The 18460-nt window shown below is 36.2% G+C and overlaps 2 protein-coding genes across 3 annotated transcripts; one reads left to right on the top strand and one right to left on the bottom strand.

The window, feature by feature from the left end:
* Positions 1–2060: 2060 nt before the first annotated feature.
* Positions 2061–4400, bottom strand: LOC21384997 (pentatricopeptide repeat-containing protein At2g33680). Its single transcript, XM_010108769.2, has one exon. It carries the CDS (start codon positions 4347–4349, stop codon positions 2190–2192), a length of 2160 nt encoding a protein of 719 aa, XP_010107071.1. The 5' UTR covers positions 4350–4400; the 3' UTR covers positions 2061–2189.
* Positions 4401–4574: 174 nt separating this feature from the next.
* LOC21384996 (probable UDP-3-O-acyl-N-acetylglucosamine deacetylase 2, mitochondrial) lies at positions 4575–16552 on the top strand. Of its 2 annotated transcripts, none has more exons than XM_024172674.1 (7): positions 4575–4648; positions 4947–5255; positions 5641–5847; positions 7311–7415; positions 8608–8672; positions 8965–9109; positions 15725–16552. In XM_024172674.1, exons 1-7 carry the CDS (start codon positions 4589–4591, stop codon positions 15812–15814), a joined length of 981 nt encoding a protein of 326 aa, XP_024028442.1. In that variant the 5' UTR covers positions 4575–4588; the 3' UTR covers positions 15815–16552. The 2 variants fall into 2 exon arrangements, with proteins under 2 accessions (XP_024028442.1, XP_024028443.1); XM_024172675.1 differs by having other exon boundaries at positions 7314–7415; positions 15725–16550.
* The last annotated feature ends 1908 nt before the right edge of the window (positions 16553–18460 follow it).

Here is an 18460-nt window from a genome sequence, read left to right as displayed (position 1 = left end):
GAAAGAAGAAAAAAAACATAAATATCATAAGATCAAAAAGCTGGTGAAGATATTACTTCGAATCTATAAAATATATAAATATATGAAAAAGTATATAAAATAAAAAACTAGATTATTGATAATTTAAGAAAACAATAGAAATGAACTTATCTTATTGTGGGATTGGATTGCATTAACTTTTGAATATGAGTCGAGCAATAAGTTAATAAGAATAATAGGATAAAATTTCAACCAAAGTTAAATGTCGTTTGATTGAGAGAGGATGTTAAGGAAGGATTATCAGCTTTCCTCTATACTTTCTCGTTCTGGGCAAACTATATTCCACTGTTGCACAATTCTAAATATCGGTTATTTGATCAATAGTTTTTTTTATACCTATCAAAACTGTTGCACAATTCTAAATATCGGTTATTTGATCAATAGTTTTTGTTATACCTATCAAAAAAATTAGAATTATTAGTATTGGTGCCTCTTGAATTTTAGGTTCATTTTCAGTTTGCTTACTGAATTTTAAAAACTCATACTTTACTTCTTAAATTTTGAATTGTTCATACTTAACCATTTCTAATGGAACAAATGTTAAAAACAAATAAAAAAAATAGACTTTAATAGAAATTCACATGACTACACTTAGGGCGCGTTTACTAGATCGTAAAGGAATGTAATGAGAAAAGTAATGGGATTGGAAGGAAAGTAAAGTAATCATTCATTCCTTTTCATATATTTACTTGACTATTAGATGATGTATTGAGAAATAATCTCATTCCCTTTCTTATTTTTACTGAAATTAGGAATAGTAATGTTATGAATGTAATCACTAAAATGTCATTTTACATAATTAAATCAGCATTGAATGTATAGTAATTCTTAAAAGTAGATAAGTAAATTTAGTATTCATTCAATTTGGTAAGGAATCAATACTAAGGGGGTGAAATGATTGATATTTCCTTTTCTCATTACCTATGTTATGTGGGGCCCACTAAATCTCTATTATTAATTTTGTTAGTAAACAGATTATTAGATGAAAAAGGGAATGACTTCTTACTTCCCTTTTCTCTTTGATGCAAAGTAAACATGGCCTTAGATGTTAGAAGTAAATGGATAAAAATCACATGACTACATTTTAGCTTCTTTTTTTAGGTATGATTTTAATAGAAATTCTTATAAAAGACTTCAAAGGGACTAATTCAAAATTTAAGAGATAAAGTGAGAATTTTTAAAATTTTGGGACCAAAATGGAGATGACACTAAAATTTAAGGAACAACGGTGAGATTAACCCAAAAATTATCTTCTTAATTTAATTTTGTTGAAGTTGCTTTAATTCCATACAATCGAAAATAAAAATATACCTTTCTTCTTAGACTTAATGCAACTATTACTTTTAGAGCATTGTTGAGGATCCGTTTAGCACCTCAAAACACATGGGTGGCCCCATTTGGGTCTCTCAGAGACATGGGCCCATCCCATATGTCTGAGGAGCTGCAGCTCCACAGAACCGTTCAACTTTTTTGTTTTATTTTTGTTTTTTTGTTTTGTTTTATGTTTTTATTTTTTATTTTTACCTTATAGCTTTACATTTATAAAAAAAATAATATTAGAGACATCAATTTAAATAATAATTATTATATACTAATTGATGTGATACGTAAGTTGTCATTTTATATTAATAGATGTTTAAAATATTATCACGTCAATTAATAAAAAAGTTTGCATCGACAAATAAAAATATGATTGAGTTACATGCCACATTAATTGATACACAAAAATTGAGATTTGAGTTGGTGTTTCTAACATTACTCTTTATGAAATTTTGCACGCTTTCTATGGTATAGAGTTGCACCAAAAATGAGATTGTATCAATTATCAAAGTAAAGCAACCATCCTCTTTCCTAGCTAGTTGGAATTTAAGCAACAAAAGGAAAGGGAGAAAAAAAACCGTGTTTTCTATGGCCTTGTTCATTTTACCGATTCGAGTTTTGTTACAGTAAAAAGTTCTCAGAAACAGTCACATCAAACTTTTTTACTACAGTAAAAAACTCTCACATAAAATTACATATCAACTCGAATTAAAAACTCGAATCAGCAAACTTCTCTTGTATTAGTATTCCTCAAACTTCATGAGCAAAGAAAAAAGAAAATTTCCGTCCAAATGGTGGAATAAGCCACATTGGCCAAAGAATGGAATAAATCAATGCATAGCCCCAATGGGGCACTTATCATGTAATAAAGTGCTAGAATTTGTAGGGGCAAATTCAGATGTAGGCAAATAACCTTCACCCTTCATGTGCTTACTTAACCTTCGTATCTCCAAACGTATATCTCCAATCTGTGGGTGCAACTCATCCCCAACGACAAACACATGAACTCCACTCTTCAACTCAATCCAGCTACACCCAGGCTCCTTACTCACCCCTCGGAGTTTCATCATCCTCCGAACCCGTTCGACATCTTTTTTCCTGCCCAATGCAGTGTAGATACTCGACAACAGAACATAAGCCGACGATTCTCGTGATCCCAACTCCATTAGTTTCTCTCCAGCATAGGCCCCCAATTTGTACTCTCGATGGTTTCGACAAGCACTTAGAAGAATTCTCCATAAACACATGCCGTGATCGATGGTTGCGGATTCTATAAACTCTTTGGCTTCTCTCAGTTTCCCAGCCCGACTTAGCACATCTACCATGCAAGCATAGTGCTCTACCTTCAGCGCTATTCCAAAATCATGAATCATCATATCAAAATAGGACCGACCTCTGTCTACCAACCCAAAGTGGCTGCAAGCCGAGAGCACATTCAAAAATGTTATGGCATCCGGTTTTGTGCCTTCCAATAGCATCTCCTCAAAGAGTTGAAATGCCTCGTTACCAAGCCCATTGTGAGAAAGCCCGGATATCATTGCATTCCAAGATATTACATCCCTTGTTGGCATTCTTCTAAAAACCAAGTCACCATCTTCCAAGCTCCCACACTTTGCATACATTGTAGAAAGCGCGCTTCCAATTGGGATTTCAAGACTGAACCCGTACTTAATCGCACGGGCGTGGATTTGCTTTCCTTGTTCCAATGCAGCCAGGTTCGCACACGCTTTCAGGACGCTTGCCATGGTCAGTTCATTAGGCACGATTCCCTTCATTTGCATTCTACAGTACAAACTCAATGCCTCTTCATTCTCTCCATTCATCACATACCCTCCAATTATAGAAGTCCAAGAAACAAGATCAGGATGTTTCAAATAATCAAACCCCTTCCGAGCATCACCAATGCCACCGCATTTCGCGTACATGTCGACCAAAGCCGTCATCACATACATTTGCGACTCGAATCCCAACTTATACGAATAGCCGTGTAATTGTCTCCCTACTTCAATTGCACCAATATTGCCACAAGAATTAATCACCCCGACAAAAGTGAACTCACTAGGAGTAACCCCACAAACATGCATTGTACAAAACAATCTCAAAGCCTTTTCACAATCCCCACTTTGTGCAAAGCCATTTACCATAGCAGACCACGTAATAGAGTTCTTGTCATCCAATATCAGAAACATTTTCAATGCATCATCCAAACTCCCACATTTTCCATACATTGTAACCAAAGCATTCCCAACAGCAACAAAACATAACAACCCCTTCTTCACCGCAAGACAATGAATTTGCTTCCCACAATCCAAAACTTCAGGAACCCTCAAAGCACTAAGAACACCAGTGAAACAAAACTCATTATCACACCCCTTTTCCTCTCTCCTCATCGCTCGAAAGACCCCCAAAGCCTCTCTTTCCATCCTAGCCTTTCCATACCCGGAAATCATAGTCGCCCACGAGACGGAATTTCTCTCCGGCATTTCATCAAACAACGTGCGCGCATCCGACAAAAGGCTCAACTTGCAGTACAAACTCACAAGCGAGCTCCCGACAAACACGTCCTTAAAACAATCCGTCTTGATCGCCAGCGCGTGCGCTTGTCGGCAGAAAACGACGTCGTCGTCAACGGCAGCGAAAACCGCAGCGAAAGTGTAGGCGTCGGGCATGGTGTTCTCCTCCCTCATCCGCTTCAGAAGCTTCCTCACCGGCGAGGAACACGACGGCGCGTTTTGAGAGAAGGCATTGATGAGGCAGTTCCATGAGACGACGTCTTTTCGCTCGGAGCTGTCGAAAGCGAGCTCGGCTTTGGTTAAGTCGCCGCAGTTGGCGTAGAGGTTGACGAGGCTGTTGGCTAAGTAGACGCACGGAGACCGACTACTCTGGACGATTTGAGCGTGTACGGCCTGTCCTTTGCGGAGGTTCTTCTGCTTTGTCGACTCCAGAAGTTGCGTGAAGAATCGCCGAGACTTGGCTGTTACGGAAGGCATATATAAACCTATGAATCAAATGAAAATCGGAGCAAAAATCAGTTCTTAGCAGTTGAGAAATTTGCATAGCATTCATTTTTCCTTACCTGTATGCTTTCAAAGATAACGAAGAATTCGCGCGTCATTTACGTAACGACGTCGTTTTGGACCTAACTCTGACCCTGCGAGGTGTGAGCAACAGTTGAGTGATTTTATTTATTTATTTATTTCTTTTGGTCGCCGCCATCCAATTCCAACTGATGAATCTCTCCAGTGCTTTCAACTTCTTCAAGTCCTCCAAATTCATCTCTTGGAAATCTGTAATCCCTCTATCGAAGTCTCTCTTTTGTGAAATTTTTAGCCTTTATATTGTATATATACACACACATATATGTTCGCGTATGTACGTGTTTTGTTGCGAGCTATTCGGAGAAGGAAAATGCTGATTATGGCAGTGAATTAGGTTATGCCGATTGTTTTCGTTTTGCAGGTTCCAGTGTCTGGAAATGTAGTGTAGGGAGTTCATTTTCGTGTTAATTTTCTCGGAAACCAAACGGAACGGCATTTTCCTTTTGGTTTAATTTTGTTTCTTTGCGTTTTTGTTTGAATGCATTGCAGACCGGTAGGCTTCAGCAAACTCTGGTGGGATGTATAGAGCTGACCGGGAAGACTCTACACTCCGGCAAGGTTTCAACGGTGAAGTTATGGCCGGAGCTCGCCGGAGTAGGGAGGTACTTTGATTTCCGATCAAACGTGATTCCCGCTTCAATCGATTATGCCAATGAATCGCCTCTCTGCACAACGCTCTGTAAAGATGGAATCAGAATCCGAACCATCGAGCACCTGCTTTCGGCTTTGGAAGGCATGGGAGTTGACAATTGCCGGATCGAGATAGAAAATTCGGACCCCGAAGATCGCGATGTTGAGGTTTGCATCTTGAAAAAATTTTGTATTTTGAAGTGGAATTACGGCGCTAACTTTGATATATCCTCTTAATCTTTATTTTAGTTGAACCATTGTTGTAGAGATCCTTACACAAAAGACTTCTGCTTTGCAGAACATTTCTTAGTTAACTGCTAAAATGCTTGATCTGCATAACAAGCTTCAAAAGAGGCCTTATCGATAACCTTGTTTGTTAAGCTAATGACCAAAATTTAGCCAGTTGTATGTGTATTTGGAGATTGAATTGCTTGATTATTCAATGAGTTGATGAGAAACATTTAGGGACACAATTCTATGGTAGCTAGTGCTTTTATTTTTTTCTGATGACAAAAGAACTGAGAAGTGTTAACGTTTGATGGGTCTTGTGCAGGTTCCAATTTTTGATGGATCAGCAAGTGATTGGGTGGGGGCAATAGAGCAAGTTGGTTTAAAGGTGGCAAGGGATGAGTGTAGCAACACTTGTGAAAAGATGGCAGCACATATTAATGAACCTGTGCACATTTGGAAGAATGGTTCTTTTGTGGCTGCATTTCCATCCCCTAAAATTTTTATCAGTTATGGGATTAGTTTTCCACAGGTACACTGATATTATACCCCATAGGAAACTTTCTTACAAATGGCAAGAAATGTGAAGGATTTATGTGCACTACTTTTGGTCGATCCATTATTTGGGTTGACTTTTTCATATGTTTTTTTTTTTTTTTTTTTTTTTTTTTTTTTTTTTTTTTTTTTTTTTTCATTTGACCTTGTTAGCATAATATTGGACTTTTTTTTTTGTTTTTTATTTTTTTTTATTTTTTTTAATATGTTAATCTTATTTATCAGGTGGATTTGCATAGATATTTAAATTATTCAAGATATCAGGATACATCATTGAACTGAAATATAATGGTCTTCCAATCTAAGCTTATATTCTAAAGAATACAATATCTATGGAGTAGTCTCCCTATGATTAAGTAGTATTTTGCAAGTAGGGATCTTAAACATGTGGTAGTTAAGCTTTCATCCTTATTGTGGTATTTTTAAGCGGGTGGAATTGATAATTGGATTTTGAATTTTCTGGTCTATTAGGCATGCAAAAGAAAATTTTCATTTCAAATTCAGATCAGCTAATGTAAAGCGCAAAAAAAAAAAAAAAAAAAAAAAAGAGACATATCTGAATGTTCTTTCTTGACACGCTAGAATCTTTTTTCCTAGACCTTTGTCTAATTAGGTGGAATTGAAATTTCTCCATTTGGCAAGTGGATAACTTTCTTGATAGTAGCGTACTTTTCCCTTTTGAAACATCTATTTTGTAGCTACAAGTTTGCGTTTAGAATGATAACTGACGCATCCAGTAGTGGCTCCATTGATTAGTTTCAAATTGAAAGAATAGAGAGATAGCAAAAAAAACCATTCATTGGAGAGAGAAGATGATACATTGGCCTTTTTTTTTCTTCTTCTTCTTCTTCTTTCCCTAGAGATATAGTTGTCACTTCTGTCTATTTTAAACGCTGATTGGCAAAATTTGTATAACCCCACCTTAAGTAGTTGGAATTAGAATTTTTGTTTTTGCGGCTGGTATCAGCGCTTTGTATTTGTGCCAACCTCTACAACACCTAAAACTAAGTAGATGCTTGTTGTTTATAAAGATTAAGCTTTAAACTGCTGACACTAGTTTATTGAAGAAATTTGTATAACCCCACCTTAAGTAGTTGGAATTAGAATTTTTGTTTTTGCGGCTGGTATCAGCGCTTTGTATTTGTGCCAACCTCTACAACACCTAAAACTAAGTAGATGCTTGTTGTTTATAAAGATTAAGCTTTAAACTGCTGACACTAGTTTATTGAAGAAATTTGTATAACCCCACCTTAAGTAGTTGGAATTAGAATTTTTGTTTTTGTGGCTGGTATCAGCGTTTTGTATTTGTGCCAACCTCTACAGCACCTAAAACTAAGTAGATGCTTGTTTATAAAGATTAAGCTTTAAACTTGCTAACACTAGTTTATTGAAGTCTATAACATTATTTTTTAGTAGTTAGTGAATTAACATATTTTATAGCAGGTGCCTGCTATTGGCTACCAGTGGTTTTCTTCAGCTCACTTTGACAACTCTCATTACACCAAGCAGATAGCTCCATCAAGAACTTTCTGCATTTATGAGGAGGTCAATTCTAAAATCTACATCAGTAGTCTTTTATTGTTTTTCTCTCTTTGTTTTGACGTTTGACACTCTCTCATCAGCAACTCAATGCATATAATAAAAATGGTGAAAATCCCTTAATGGTGTACAGAGTTGATTCTTGGAGTACAAGATAGCCTTTAAACTTGAGCTTTATGAATCATGTTTATCTTTATATCATAATTTGTATAACCTGATAAGATACTTAATTTTAAGTACTATATTGAAAAGCTTTTAGTTTCTTCAAGAAGGAAAGGCAGGTAGTCTTGGATCTTTGTGATCTTAATTACCGATGATAGCTTGGAAGTTACGGAATGGAAATGTATTACAATTAGATGTAGCTCTATTCATCTGTGGCCATTCTTCGCTAACCTGTGCCTAATAACAATGTGTGAATCTGTAAGAAATAAAATTGTTCATCCATTTATATGCATGCTGCTGTTTTTGTTTGAAGCATAAGTTTTATAGGCCTTTTTCTCTGTGTCAACTTAGGTGTTTGCTAATTGTTTTGCGTAGCAACAATGTGTAGTTTATAAGCTAAAGTCGTAGTCCATCTGTCTATATGCATGCCAACGGTTTTTGTTTGTTTCGAAAACAAAATATTTCCAGGCCGTTTTCTCTAAATCAACTCAGGTCTTTGCTAATTGTTTTTGTTTCTCTTCACTTATATTATCGACATCTTAGAACACTTATAATCACTAAGTAATTTCCCCCTTTCTTTCTGGGTGTAAATTGAATATATTGAAAAATGGAACAAAGCACCATCACCAACATAAAATTTTAGTGGACGTTTGGTTCATAGGTTCAGAACCATGATTCATAACAATTCTCGTTTTACGTGTGTTTTTTGTGAGAGAAAACACTGTAGCGAGCCACGAACCATGATCCGAACCATGGCACGAATCCTTACTCCAAACGTAGCATTAATCACCCTACTTTATCTGCTAAACTATTTATCCACAAAACCGAATATATATGCCCAATGAAAGCAAATGATGTCACTATAAAAAAGGATTGCAAGCACAGGAAATGTAACAATGTCTGTAACATGCTTTGCACATCCATCTAGTTATTTCATATGTGAAGTAGGAAAAACTTTCCCACTTTTTATTAATGAGCAAGATATTATTTAAATTGCTGCTGATGATGATGATCACATATTGGGAATTTGTTACAGGTGGAGAAAATGCGCAATATGGGACTCATAAAAGGAGGCGGGGTAGAAAATGCACTCGTTTGTAGGTCAGATGCTTCATAGTTTATGTATTATGAGATATTAGTGTCAACCAAACTATCTGTTTCCCTACATTATGCAAAGGTGAATGATAGCGACACTGCGTTTGGAGTAAGGATTTGTACCATGGTTCGGATCATGGTTCGTGGCTCGCTACAGTATTTTCTCTCACAAAAAACACACGTAAACCGAGAATGGTTATGAATTATGGTTCTGAATCTATGAACCAAACTGTGAAAAGCAAGTAGCTATCTAACAAAGTTCTTCAGCTAATTAATATTTTCTCCTTTTATTTTGCAGTGTTAGTAAAGGTTGGTTGAATCCTTTGCTTCGTTTCGACAATGAACCTTGTCGTCATAAGGTCTTAGATCTTATTGGTGATCTTTCTCTTTTCGCAAGGTTTGGCAGTCAAGGGCTTCCAGTGGCGCACATAGTGGTTTACAAGGCACGTCTCCATGCTTTTCCCTTTTCCTTCCCTCTTTGGTTACTAGATTATGAACCATATTTTTAATGTATGTGCTTAGTGGGTCGCAGTCAATCTTTTTAGTTTCTAAAATTAAGTCAGAATGGAAGGTGCACTCACTCTTGAGATCTTTCGCTCTTCATATTCGTATTTGAATTTGAATGAATTTCCTATGACAAACGCAACAATGTTTGAACTTTTTTTAATTGCTATTCTTTATTTCGTTTTTTTTTTCTTTCTTTTTTCCTGTATTGCCTTTTGTTTTTGGGTTTATTTGGATAAATTTATCCCCCTTTGGTGCATCTGTGAGCAGATGTGTGAATCTGGTTGCAGTGATTGAGACTGCAACCACAACGTAGGGATGGATTTAGCAAGCGCTTTGCAGAGTTTGTCCAAATTGTTGTTGTAGAAATCAAGAAAGTAGGCTAAAGTTATGGACCGGATGTGTGCCAATCCGGTTAATGGGGGCTTAGAGATAAATTAGGAAAGTAGTTTATCTTTTCAATTTTTAAAGAGATTCCTTGAGATAAGGATCTCATTCATTCTAGGGATTTAGTTTCCTTTTTCTGTGGGATATACTTTCCCATTCCTATAGGATAGTTTTCTTATAAATACTATTGTAAACGTAAGTAATGAGAAGAATTGAAAAATATGTCATTCAACCTTTACAGAGTATACATTTAAATAGGATTACAATAAGGAACAAAAAAGGAAACTAACTAAATTAGCCTATACTGATTTCTTTCCTGATTTCTAGTAGTTGATTAATTCTAATCTTTCCATATTTACATGCTAATTTAATCCCTAACAGCTGGTGCCTTTACTCACCGAATATTTCAACACTCCCCCTCAAGCTGGCCTGTATATGTCTTCCATAGCTAGCTTGCTTATCAACTTGTTAAACTCCTTTTTGTGCAGTCCTTTAGTGAGTATATCAGCAGCTTGTTCAGTAGTCGGAACATAGGGTATGCAAATTAGGCCGTTTTCTATTTTCTCTTTGATAAAATGTCTGTCCACCTCAATGTGCTTGGTTCTGTCGTGGAGAACTGGGTTATGAGCAATTGAGATAGCAGCTTTATTGTCGCAATAGACCCTTATAGGTAAACCAGGATAAATCTTCAAGTCCTCAAGGGGCCTCTTTATCCAAATTACTTCACAAATTCCATGAGCCAGTGACCTAAATTCGGCTTCTGCGCTACTTCTTGCAACTACACATTGTTTTTTGCTTCGCCAAGTAACAAGGTTCCCCCCAACAAACGTACAATAGCCTGAAGTTGATCGTCTATCAGTCATGCTTCCTGCCCAATCTGCATCGATGTAAATTTCAATTTGTGAATGTCCATCGTTTTTAAACAGCAAACCTTTTCCTGGAGTCCCCTTTAGGTATCTTAAAATTCTATAGACAGAGTTGAAGTGTTCCTGCCCTGGTGAGTGCATGAATTGGCTCACCATACTTACTGCAAATGCAATATCTGGACGTGTGTGTGATAAGTAGATGAGTTTTCCCACCAGTCGTTGGTATTTTTCTCTGTCGATTACTTCCTCGGGTTTAGTAGCTTCAAGTCTTAAGTTGGCCTCGATTGGAGTTTCAGCAGTCTTGCAGCCAAGAAGTCCTGTTTCTCTGAGTAGGTCAATGATATATTTCCTTTGGTTTACAAAAGTACCCTCTTTAGATCGGGCAAACTCCATCCCGAGAAAATACTTAAGTGCTCCAAGATCTTTGATTTCAAAGTTATCAACAAGTCTCTTCTTCAACCCTGCTAGTTCTTCTATATCATCTCCTGTCATGATTATATCATCCACATAAACAATTAGAATAGATAGTTTGCCCTTTTCAGTATGTTTATAAAACATGGTGTGGTTTGCTTGACTTTGACAGTATCCATAGTCTTTCACAGTTTTCCCAAAGCGTTCAAACCACGCTCTAGGAGACTGTTTAAGACCATACAGGGATTTCTTAAGTCTGCAAACTTTTCCTTGGCCAAACTTGTCTTCAAAACCAGGTGGTAAGCTCATAAAAACTTCTTCTTCCAAATCGCCATTTAGGAAGGCATTTTTTACATCCAATTGATATAAGGGCCAATTGGAGTTGACTGCCAATGACAACAGTACACGGATTGAATTCATTTTTGCTATAGGAGCAATGTTTCATGGTAGTCAATCCCATAAGTCTGTGTAAATTCCCTTTGCTATGAGCCTCGCTTTATATCTCTCCAAACTTCCATCGGCTTTACATTTTATGGTGAATACCCACTTGCAACCAACAGTTTTCTTTTCTTTGGGCAGATCCACTACTTCCCATGTTCCACTTTTTCTAAGAGCATTCATCTCTTCCATCACTGCCAATTTCCAATCTGGATCATTAAGTGCTTCCTGAATATTTCTTGGAACACTCAAGTTTGAGATTTTTGAAATGAAAGCGCTATAATTACGAGAAACTTTGTTATATGAGAGATATTTTGCAATAGGATGAATGGTGCAAGAACGGGTTCCTTTCCTATGAGCTATAGGGATATCAAGATCCCGAGGCTGTATATCAATTTCATTAGACTCAGGAATAGATGATAAGAAGGAGGAATGGTTGGCAAGGTTTGAATTTGTGTACCTAATCCTTTTAGGAATTCATCACTCGGGGTTTTTGATTGATCTTGTGCTATGATGATAGATGGATCTCTTCCTCTTTGATGATTTCTTTTCCTGGAATAAATCAGAAGCTCTGAGTTAGACTCTCTTGAAACCGTAGGTAGTATTTCTCCCCCTGTCAACGAGTCAACTAAGTTTGGCACACTTAGGTTGGGTACATCACTATTATTCGGATCTTGTTTTGACATGAGTGATGAATCAGCCGTAATTGGTTTAGGTAAAGGAGTTGGAAGAATTTCCCAAAAATTTTCTTCAACATGTTCCTTCTCCCCCTGAAGAAAATTATTGTTAAAATAAGGTTGTTTTTCAACAAAAGTAACGTCCATACTGACAAAAATTTTCTTTGTTTTTGGATTAAAACACTTGTACCCCTTTTTATTTGGAGCATATCCTATAGAGACCCATTTTTCAGCTCTAGGGTCAAGTTTTGATTGATTTGTACTTGGTAAATGCACAAAGACAGTGCAACCGAAGACCTTTAAAGGGAGGTTGGACTGGAGTCTTGTTATTAGATTGAAGTTGGATTGTTTTTTAAAATACTCAAACGGAGTAGTATAATTTAGCACACGGTAGGCATTCTATTAATTAGGTAACAAGTTGTTAGAATGGCCTCTCCCCGTAGATATTTAGGAGTATGCATTGAAAACATGAGGGCACGTGAAACCTCAAGTAAATGTCTATTTTTTCTCTCAGCAATACCATTTTGCTGAGGTGTATCAACATAAGTGGATTGATGATGAATCCCTTTTTCTTTTAAAAAACTTCCTAGCACTTCATTGAAATATTCAGTGTCATTATCTGTGTGGAGTATGCAGATTTTTGTTTGAAATTGTGTTTCAATCATCGTATAAAAATTTTTAAAAAGATTTCCAACTTCTAATTTTTCACGCATTAAGTAGACCCAACATAAACGTGTGTGGTCATCAATGAAAGTAACAAACCATCTTTTGCCAAACATTTTTTTGATCCTCGAGGGACCCCACACATCACTATGGATTAAATAAAATGGCCCTGAGGCTTGATAAGATTTCAAAGGATAACTAGAACGGTGACTCTTTGATAAAATGCAGTTTTCACAATAAAGAGAAGAACAATCCAGTCCTTTAAACAAATCAGGAAACATTTTTCTTAGATAAGGAAACTAGGGTGCCCTAGCCTATAGTGCCAAAGCATTATTTGATCTCTAATAGGGATAGAACTAATACTTCTCAAGCCTTGAGCTTTTTTATTGCTGGAAAGTCCATCTTCAAAGTAGTAAAGACCATCCATCCTCTTCGCACTGCCAATCATCCTCCCCGAGTTCTGCTCCTGAAATTCACAGTGAGATTCAAAGAACACAACACGGCAATTAGAATCTCTAGACAATTTACTAACATATAGAAGATTGCAAGCAAGTTTCGGGACATGAAGTACAGATTTGAGTGCTATATGTTTTGTTAAATTGATCAGACCTTTACCCGCAATGGGTGGAAAAGAACCATCAGCTATCCTGATTTTTTCTAGGCCAGAACAGGGAACATAAGTATGGAACAAATGTGAAAAACTGGTCATATGATCAGAAGCTCCTGAATCAATGATCTAGGGAGTAGAACTTAGATTTAAATGACAGGATAGGGCATCCGGTTTACTACCTGAGTGGGCCAGAGAAGCATTAGGAGTACCAGATGATCCAGAGTTGGATTGCAGTAGCTTCAGAAGGTGATCCATCTGCTCTTTGCTAAAGGGAATAGAAGGGACAGCTTCAGCTTCATGTGCAGAGGGAATTCGGTTGAATTTTCAATTGTCCTCCAATTTGCTGGCTTCCCGTGGATCTTCCAGCAATTTTCACAAGTGTGATGAGGCTTGTTACAATAGTCACACCATACACGGGGCTTTTCTTCATTCTTTCTCAGAATAGACCTGCTCACGTTTGCCTCCGATGCAATCAGTGCTGAGTTTTCAATGGGACTGCTTGACGTCTTTTTTCCAAGCATAACAAGACGGCGACTCTCCTCCCTACGCACTTCAGCAAAGACTTCTCCAATGGAGGGCAGTGGCTTCCTACCGATAATTCTCCCTCTAACCTTATCGAACTCAACATTGAGTCCAATGAGGAATTTGAAGATCCTGTTATCTTCAATAGTTTTCTTGTAATGGTTGCCATCTTCAGGGGATTTTCACTCATAATCACTAAACAGATTGAGATCCTGCCAGAGCCGTGTTACACCCGAGCCTAAGAAGAATAAATATGAACGGATGTATTCTAGAGGAGCTCGCAACGTCTTTGGTTGGGGAAGGGATGTGAGTGCGTGAGTTAGTTGCTGAGCTGGCTTAGGTAGTTAGGCTAGCCTAGGGAGTAGGACGGTTACAACGGAGTGAGGGGATTCTTAAGGGAGGATCGGGGAGAGAGTAGGACACGTTGAGAGAATATTGCTTTTTACCATTTTGTATTCCTGGCCGAGCTGAGCTCGTGGTGATTCCGGAAACGATTAATGAATAGGATCCTTTGGTTGAGGATCCTTCAGTAGTCTATCTGTGGTGTTCTTGTGCTTGTCGTGTGTGAATTCGTGTTGCAGGTACCCAGAGCCTAACAAGCCGCTTCAGAGTATTGAAGTACTTTGTAACGCTGTCGTCTCCTTGGCGAATTTCACCAAGCTTCAGCGTGATCTCATAAACCTGAGATTCATTTCCTAGATCCGAATACATCTGGTTGACATTATCCCAAAGATCCTTTGCTGTGTGATAGCACATATAGTTTGAGCTTATATCCTCCTCCATGGAATTCACCAACCATGTCATCACCATCGAATTTTCTGCATCCCAGACAGAGTGTGTGGGCTCGTCACTTGAAGGTTCCTCCTTGTCTCCAGTTAAATACCCGATCTTACCTCTGCCACGGATATACATCCGTACAGATTGTGACCAGCGCAGGAAATTATCTCCATTTAGCCGGATGGTTGTAATTTGGACAGAATGTGAATTTGAATTAGAGTTAGGATGGGTTAAGGACTCGGACACCTTTGGTTGGGAGACGGATAATGGAGTGATTTCAGAAGTAGCATCAGACATGGTGTTTTTTGGTGGTAGACGGCTTAGGGTTTTTCAGGAAATCAGAGGAGGCTATGATACCATGTAAATGTAGGTAATGAGAAGAATTGAAAAATATGTCATTCAACCTTTAGAGAGTATACATTTAAATAGGATTACAATAAGGAACATAAAAGGAAACTAACTAAATTAGCCTATACTGATTTCTTTCCTGATTTCTAGTAGTTGACTAATTCTAATCTTTCCATATTTACGTGCTAATTTAATCCCTAACAGTTGGTGCCTTTAATCACTGAATATTTCAACAACTGTAATCCTTGTACAAGAATTAATCAATGAAATATACTTTCTTTTCTGCCCTAAAAACCTACAGTTATAACAAAATATAAACGTAAGAGACTGAAAAGAACTGCATATTATAGAGTTTGGTGTAATCTGTACTGTGGAATCGAAGAAGTAAATAGTTTTCCCGTGCTCTCTTCTAAATGACCTAAAATCTTCTGATCTTTGATTATCTTCTATTTGTATTACAGCCAATAAGTGTTTAATCAAGGTAGCATTCAATTATCTCAAAATAAATTTACATGGTCCAAGAGACAATAGTCCAAATGATTGTTCCCTTTGAGGATACAGCCAAAGTAGCACTTGATCATTTTGGTTTGGATTTGTTCTTTTTTTCGCTTTTTTTTAAATAAGTTGTGTGATTCTTTATGTTAATAGTAGCCTTAAACTAGACTAGTTTCCTCTTGATGCTTCATTTTCTACGTAATTAAGTATTTGCATTGGAAATGTTTTTGAGTTGACAAGGAAAGAGACAGAGTTGATATTATATATATTTCTTCTATTTTCATGTTTAAATTCTGCTTGTAGTTCAATGTCGACAATATAATTAATCAAGCTGCCTGTTTGATTTTACATGTGATCCAGGGTGGCCATGCGTTGCATGTTGATTTAGCACGTAAGCTGTCTCCAAGCATCCAAACGGATAATGTGTTGGAACAAATTTCTGTGGAGTAAAAAGAAAAGGAAAGTAAAAGATGGAATCCTCAGTGGCACTGGCACATTCCAAAGCTGCTTTCCTTTCAGACATCCCAACTATTTTTCGAACCGAAAGATCTTTTCACTTGGTAGATAGATTTAGTTGATGAATGATACTTAGTAGGATATCTTTATGATTGTTGATCAAGATTATGATTTTTCCACCAACTGAAACTCTTCAGACAAGAAGAAAAATTCTCGGGACAATACGGTGATAAACATCACCATTAAGGTGGGCTCCTCCTGCGGGCCTTGCGGAATTCATATTCTATTAGTGAGTGGAGTGTCCAAATATGAAGGGAACAACAGTCAAATCATTCATTGCAAATAGGTTTGTTTCTATTAGAACTGTTTGGTATTAGTGGTCTACGTTTGTTGTTCATATCTTCACCTTCCCATCCTCTCCAGCCTTCTTCCAACCACCACATTATCAAATCATCATGGTCATTATCACCGCTATTATAGCTGTAGTAGTTCTAGTTATCTATTTAATATACTTATTTATCTTTTTTAAAACTATCTTCTTAGGGTCAGAACTTTCTCCCTAATTTGGCACTTTGCGACAATTTGTTTCGCTGCTTCTGGAGATGGGTTATGAATGTGTTGACATGTTGTGATTGAGAAGCACACGTGCTTAGAAGAAGGGACTATGCTCGGGAAGAGCACTTACGGTAGGTCATTGATTAATTTGATGGCTTATTACTGACTAACTAATATCAATCAGATATTAATCTATTTCAATCAATAATGTATTGCTTTAGTAATGATAAACCATTAGTAAATCATTGATAGATTGGTTTGTAAATGAAAAATTAAATGATAAACTATTGTATATTGTTAATTAGTAGTTAAAAAATTCGGCCATTAATTGAAGAAATATTAAAATAGACTATCCATCTAATTTTCTCTTAATATAATATTATTTTGGGATACTATGATACGGGCAAAATTATAGTTTTTGAGTTATTTAATAGTAAATGGTTGAAATTTTATAAAATTACGAAAATGATTGTCTATCAGTAATAAATTACAGTAAATTTATAATAATTCAGTTTGTTAATTGTTATTGAGAAAATTATGGTCTCGTTCACTTCGCGGATTTGAGTTTTCAATTCGAGTTGAGATGTGACATTTTATGAGAGCTTTTTACTGTAACAAAAAAAGTTAGATGTGACATTTTCTGAGAGCTTTTTACTGTAGAAACCTAAAACTGAAAACTCGAATCGGTGAAATGAACGAGACCATAATGTTTTATCCCATAATCATCAAACTTCCTAATTCTATCATTTTAAAAAACTCTACTTCTTTTTATTTATGTGAAATATTTTCATCACAAATTGAAAAGATTAAAATACGTATAGATTAGAGATCATAACTTAATCGATCACATTATGATTGACGCCGGTGACAAGAGGTCGACGATTGATGTAATTTGTTAGGTTATGGGTCATAACCTGTCAGGTTGGCTGGTGTAATCTGTTAGGTTATGGCCATAGACTTGCCAGTGGCTGGTGTAATCAGTCAAGTTATGCATTATAACCTGTCAGGTTATGACCGGAGACCCGCCGGTGACCGGTGTAATTTGTCAAGTTATGCATCATAACCTGTCAGGTGATGGCCGGAGACCTGCCGTTGGCCGGTTTAATCTGTTAGGTTATGGATCATAACCTGTCAAGTTATGACCGATGGTCGGTCGAAACCAGCTTGTGATCGGTGTAATCTCTCAGGTTATGGATCATAACCTATCAAGTTATGGCCGAAGACCCGCCTATCAGGTTATCGCTGCTAGCTAGCTGGCAATTGGAGACTGTCAGCATATCTTATAATTTACCAATGAACCATTGAGGGTAATTTATTTATCTCATTGTTTTAACCATTTTTTGACAAATTTTTATTAATTTTTGTCCCAATATTTTTTTTTCTTTTTTGTTCTTTTTATCCTAAAACTTATTTATTTCTCCATTTTGTTCCATTTTGACTTTTTTTTTTAAACTTTTTCCATGAATCTTTTTTTTTTCGTTCTAGTTATTTTACCTTAAAACTTATTTATTTCTTCATTTATCCTCTTTTGACCTATTTTTTAATTCTTCCTCTGAAACCTTTTTTTTTTTTATTTTGTTCTCTTTTACCCTAAAATTTATTTATTCCTTCATTTTAATCCTTCTCTAACTTTTTTTTTTTTTTACTTTTATCTTAAATTTTTATTTTTTCGTTTTGGTTCATTTTTCTAATTTATTTCTTTATTTTTGTCTCTTTTTTTACCCTTTTTTTTTGTTTTACCCTAAAACTTTAATTTTTTCTAATTTATTTCTTTATTTTTGTCTCTTTTTTTACCCTTTTTTTTTTGTTTTACCCTAAAATTTTAATTTTTTTTTTTGGTATTTTGGCCTTTTTTTTTTTTTTACTTTTATCTTAAATTTTTATTTTTTCGTTTTGGTTCATTTTTCTAATTTATTTCTTTATTTTTGTCTTTTTTTACCCTTTTTTTTTTTTGTTTTACCCTAAAATTTTAATTTTTTTTTTTGGTATTTTGGCCCATATTCCCTAAGAATTATTTACTTTTCATTTTAGTCATTTTGGCTATTTTTTTTCTACCTTTTGCTCTAAAACTTTATTTTTTTTTTC

The sequence above is a fragment of the Morus notabilis genome, unplaced genomic scaffold (assembly GCF_000414095.1).
Source record: "Morus notabilis unplaced genomic scaffold, ASM41409v2 Scaffold2663, whole genome shotgun sequence".
Taxonomy (NCBI): Eukaryota; Viridiplantae; Streptophyta; class Magnoliopsida; order Rosales; family Moraceae; genus Morus; species Morus notabilis.
This window is presented reverse-complemented; position numbering and strand designations above follow the sequence as displayed.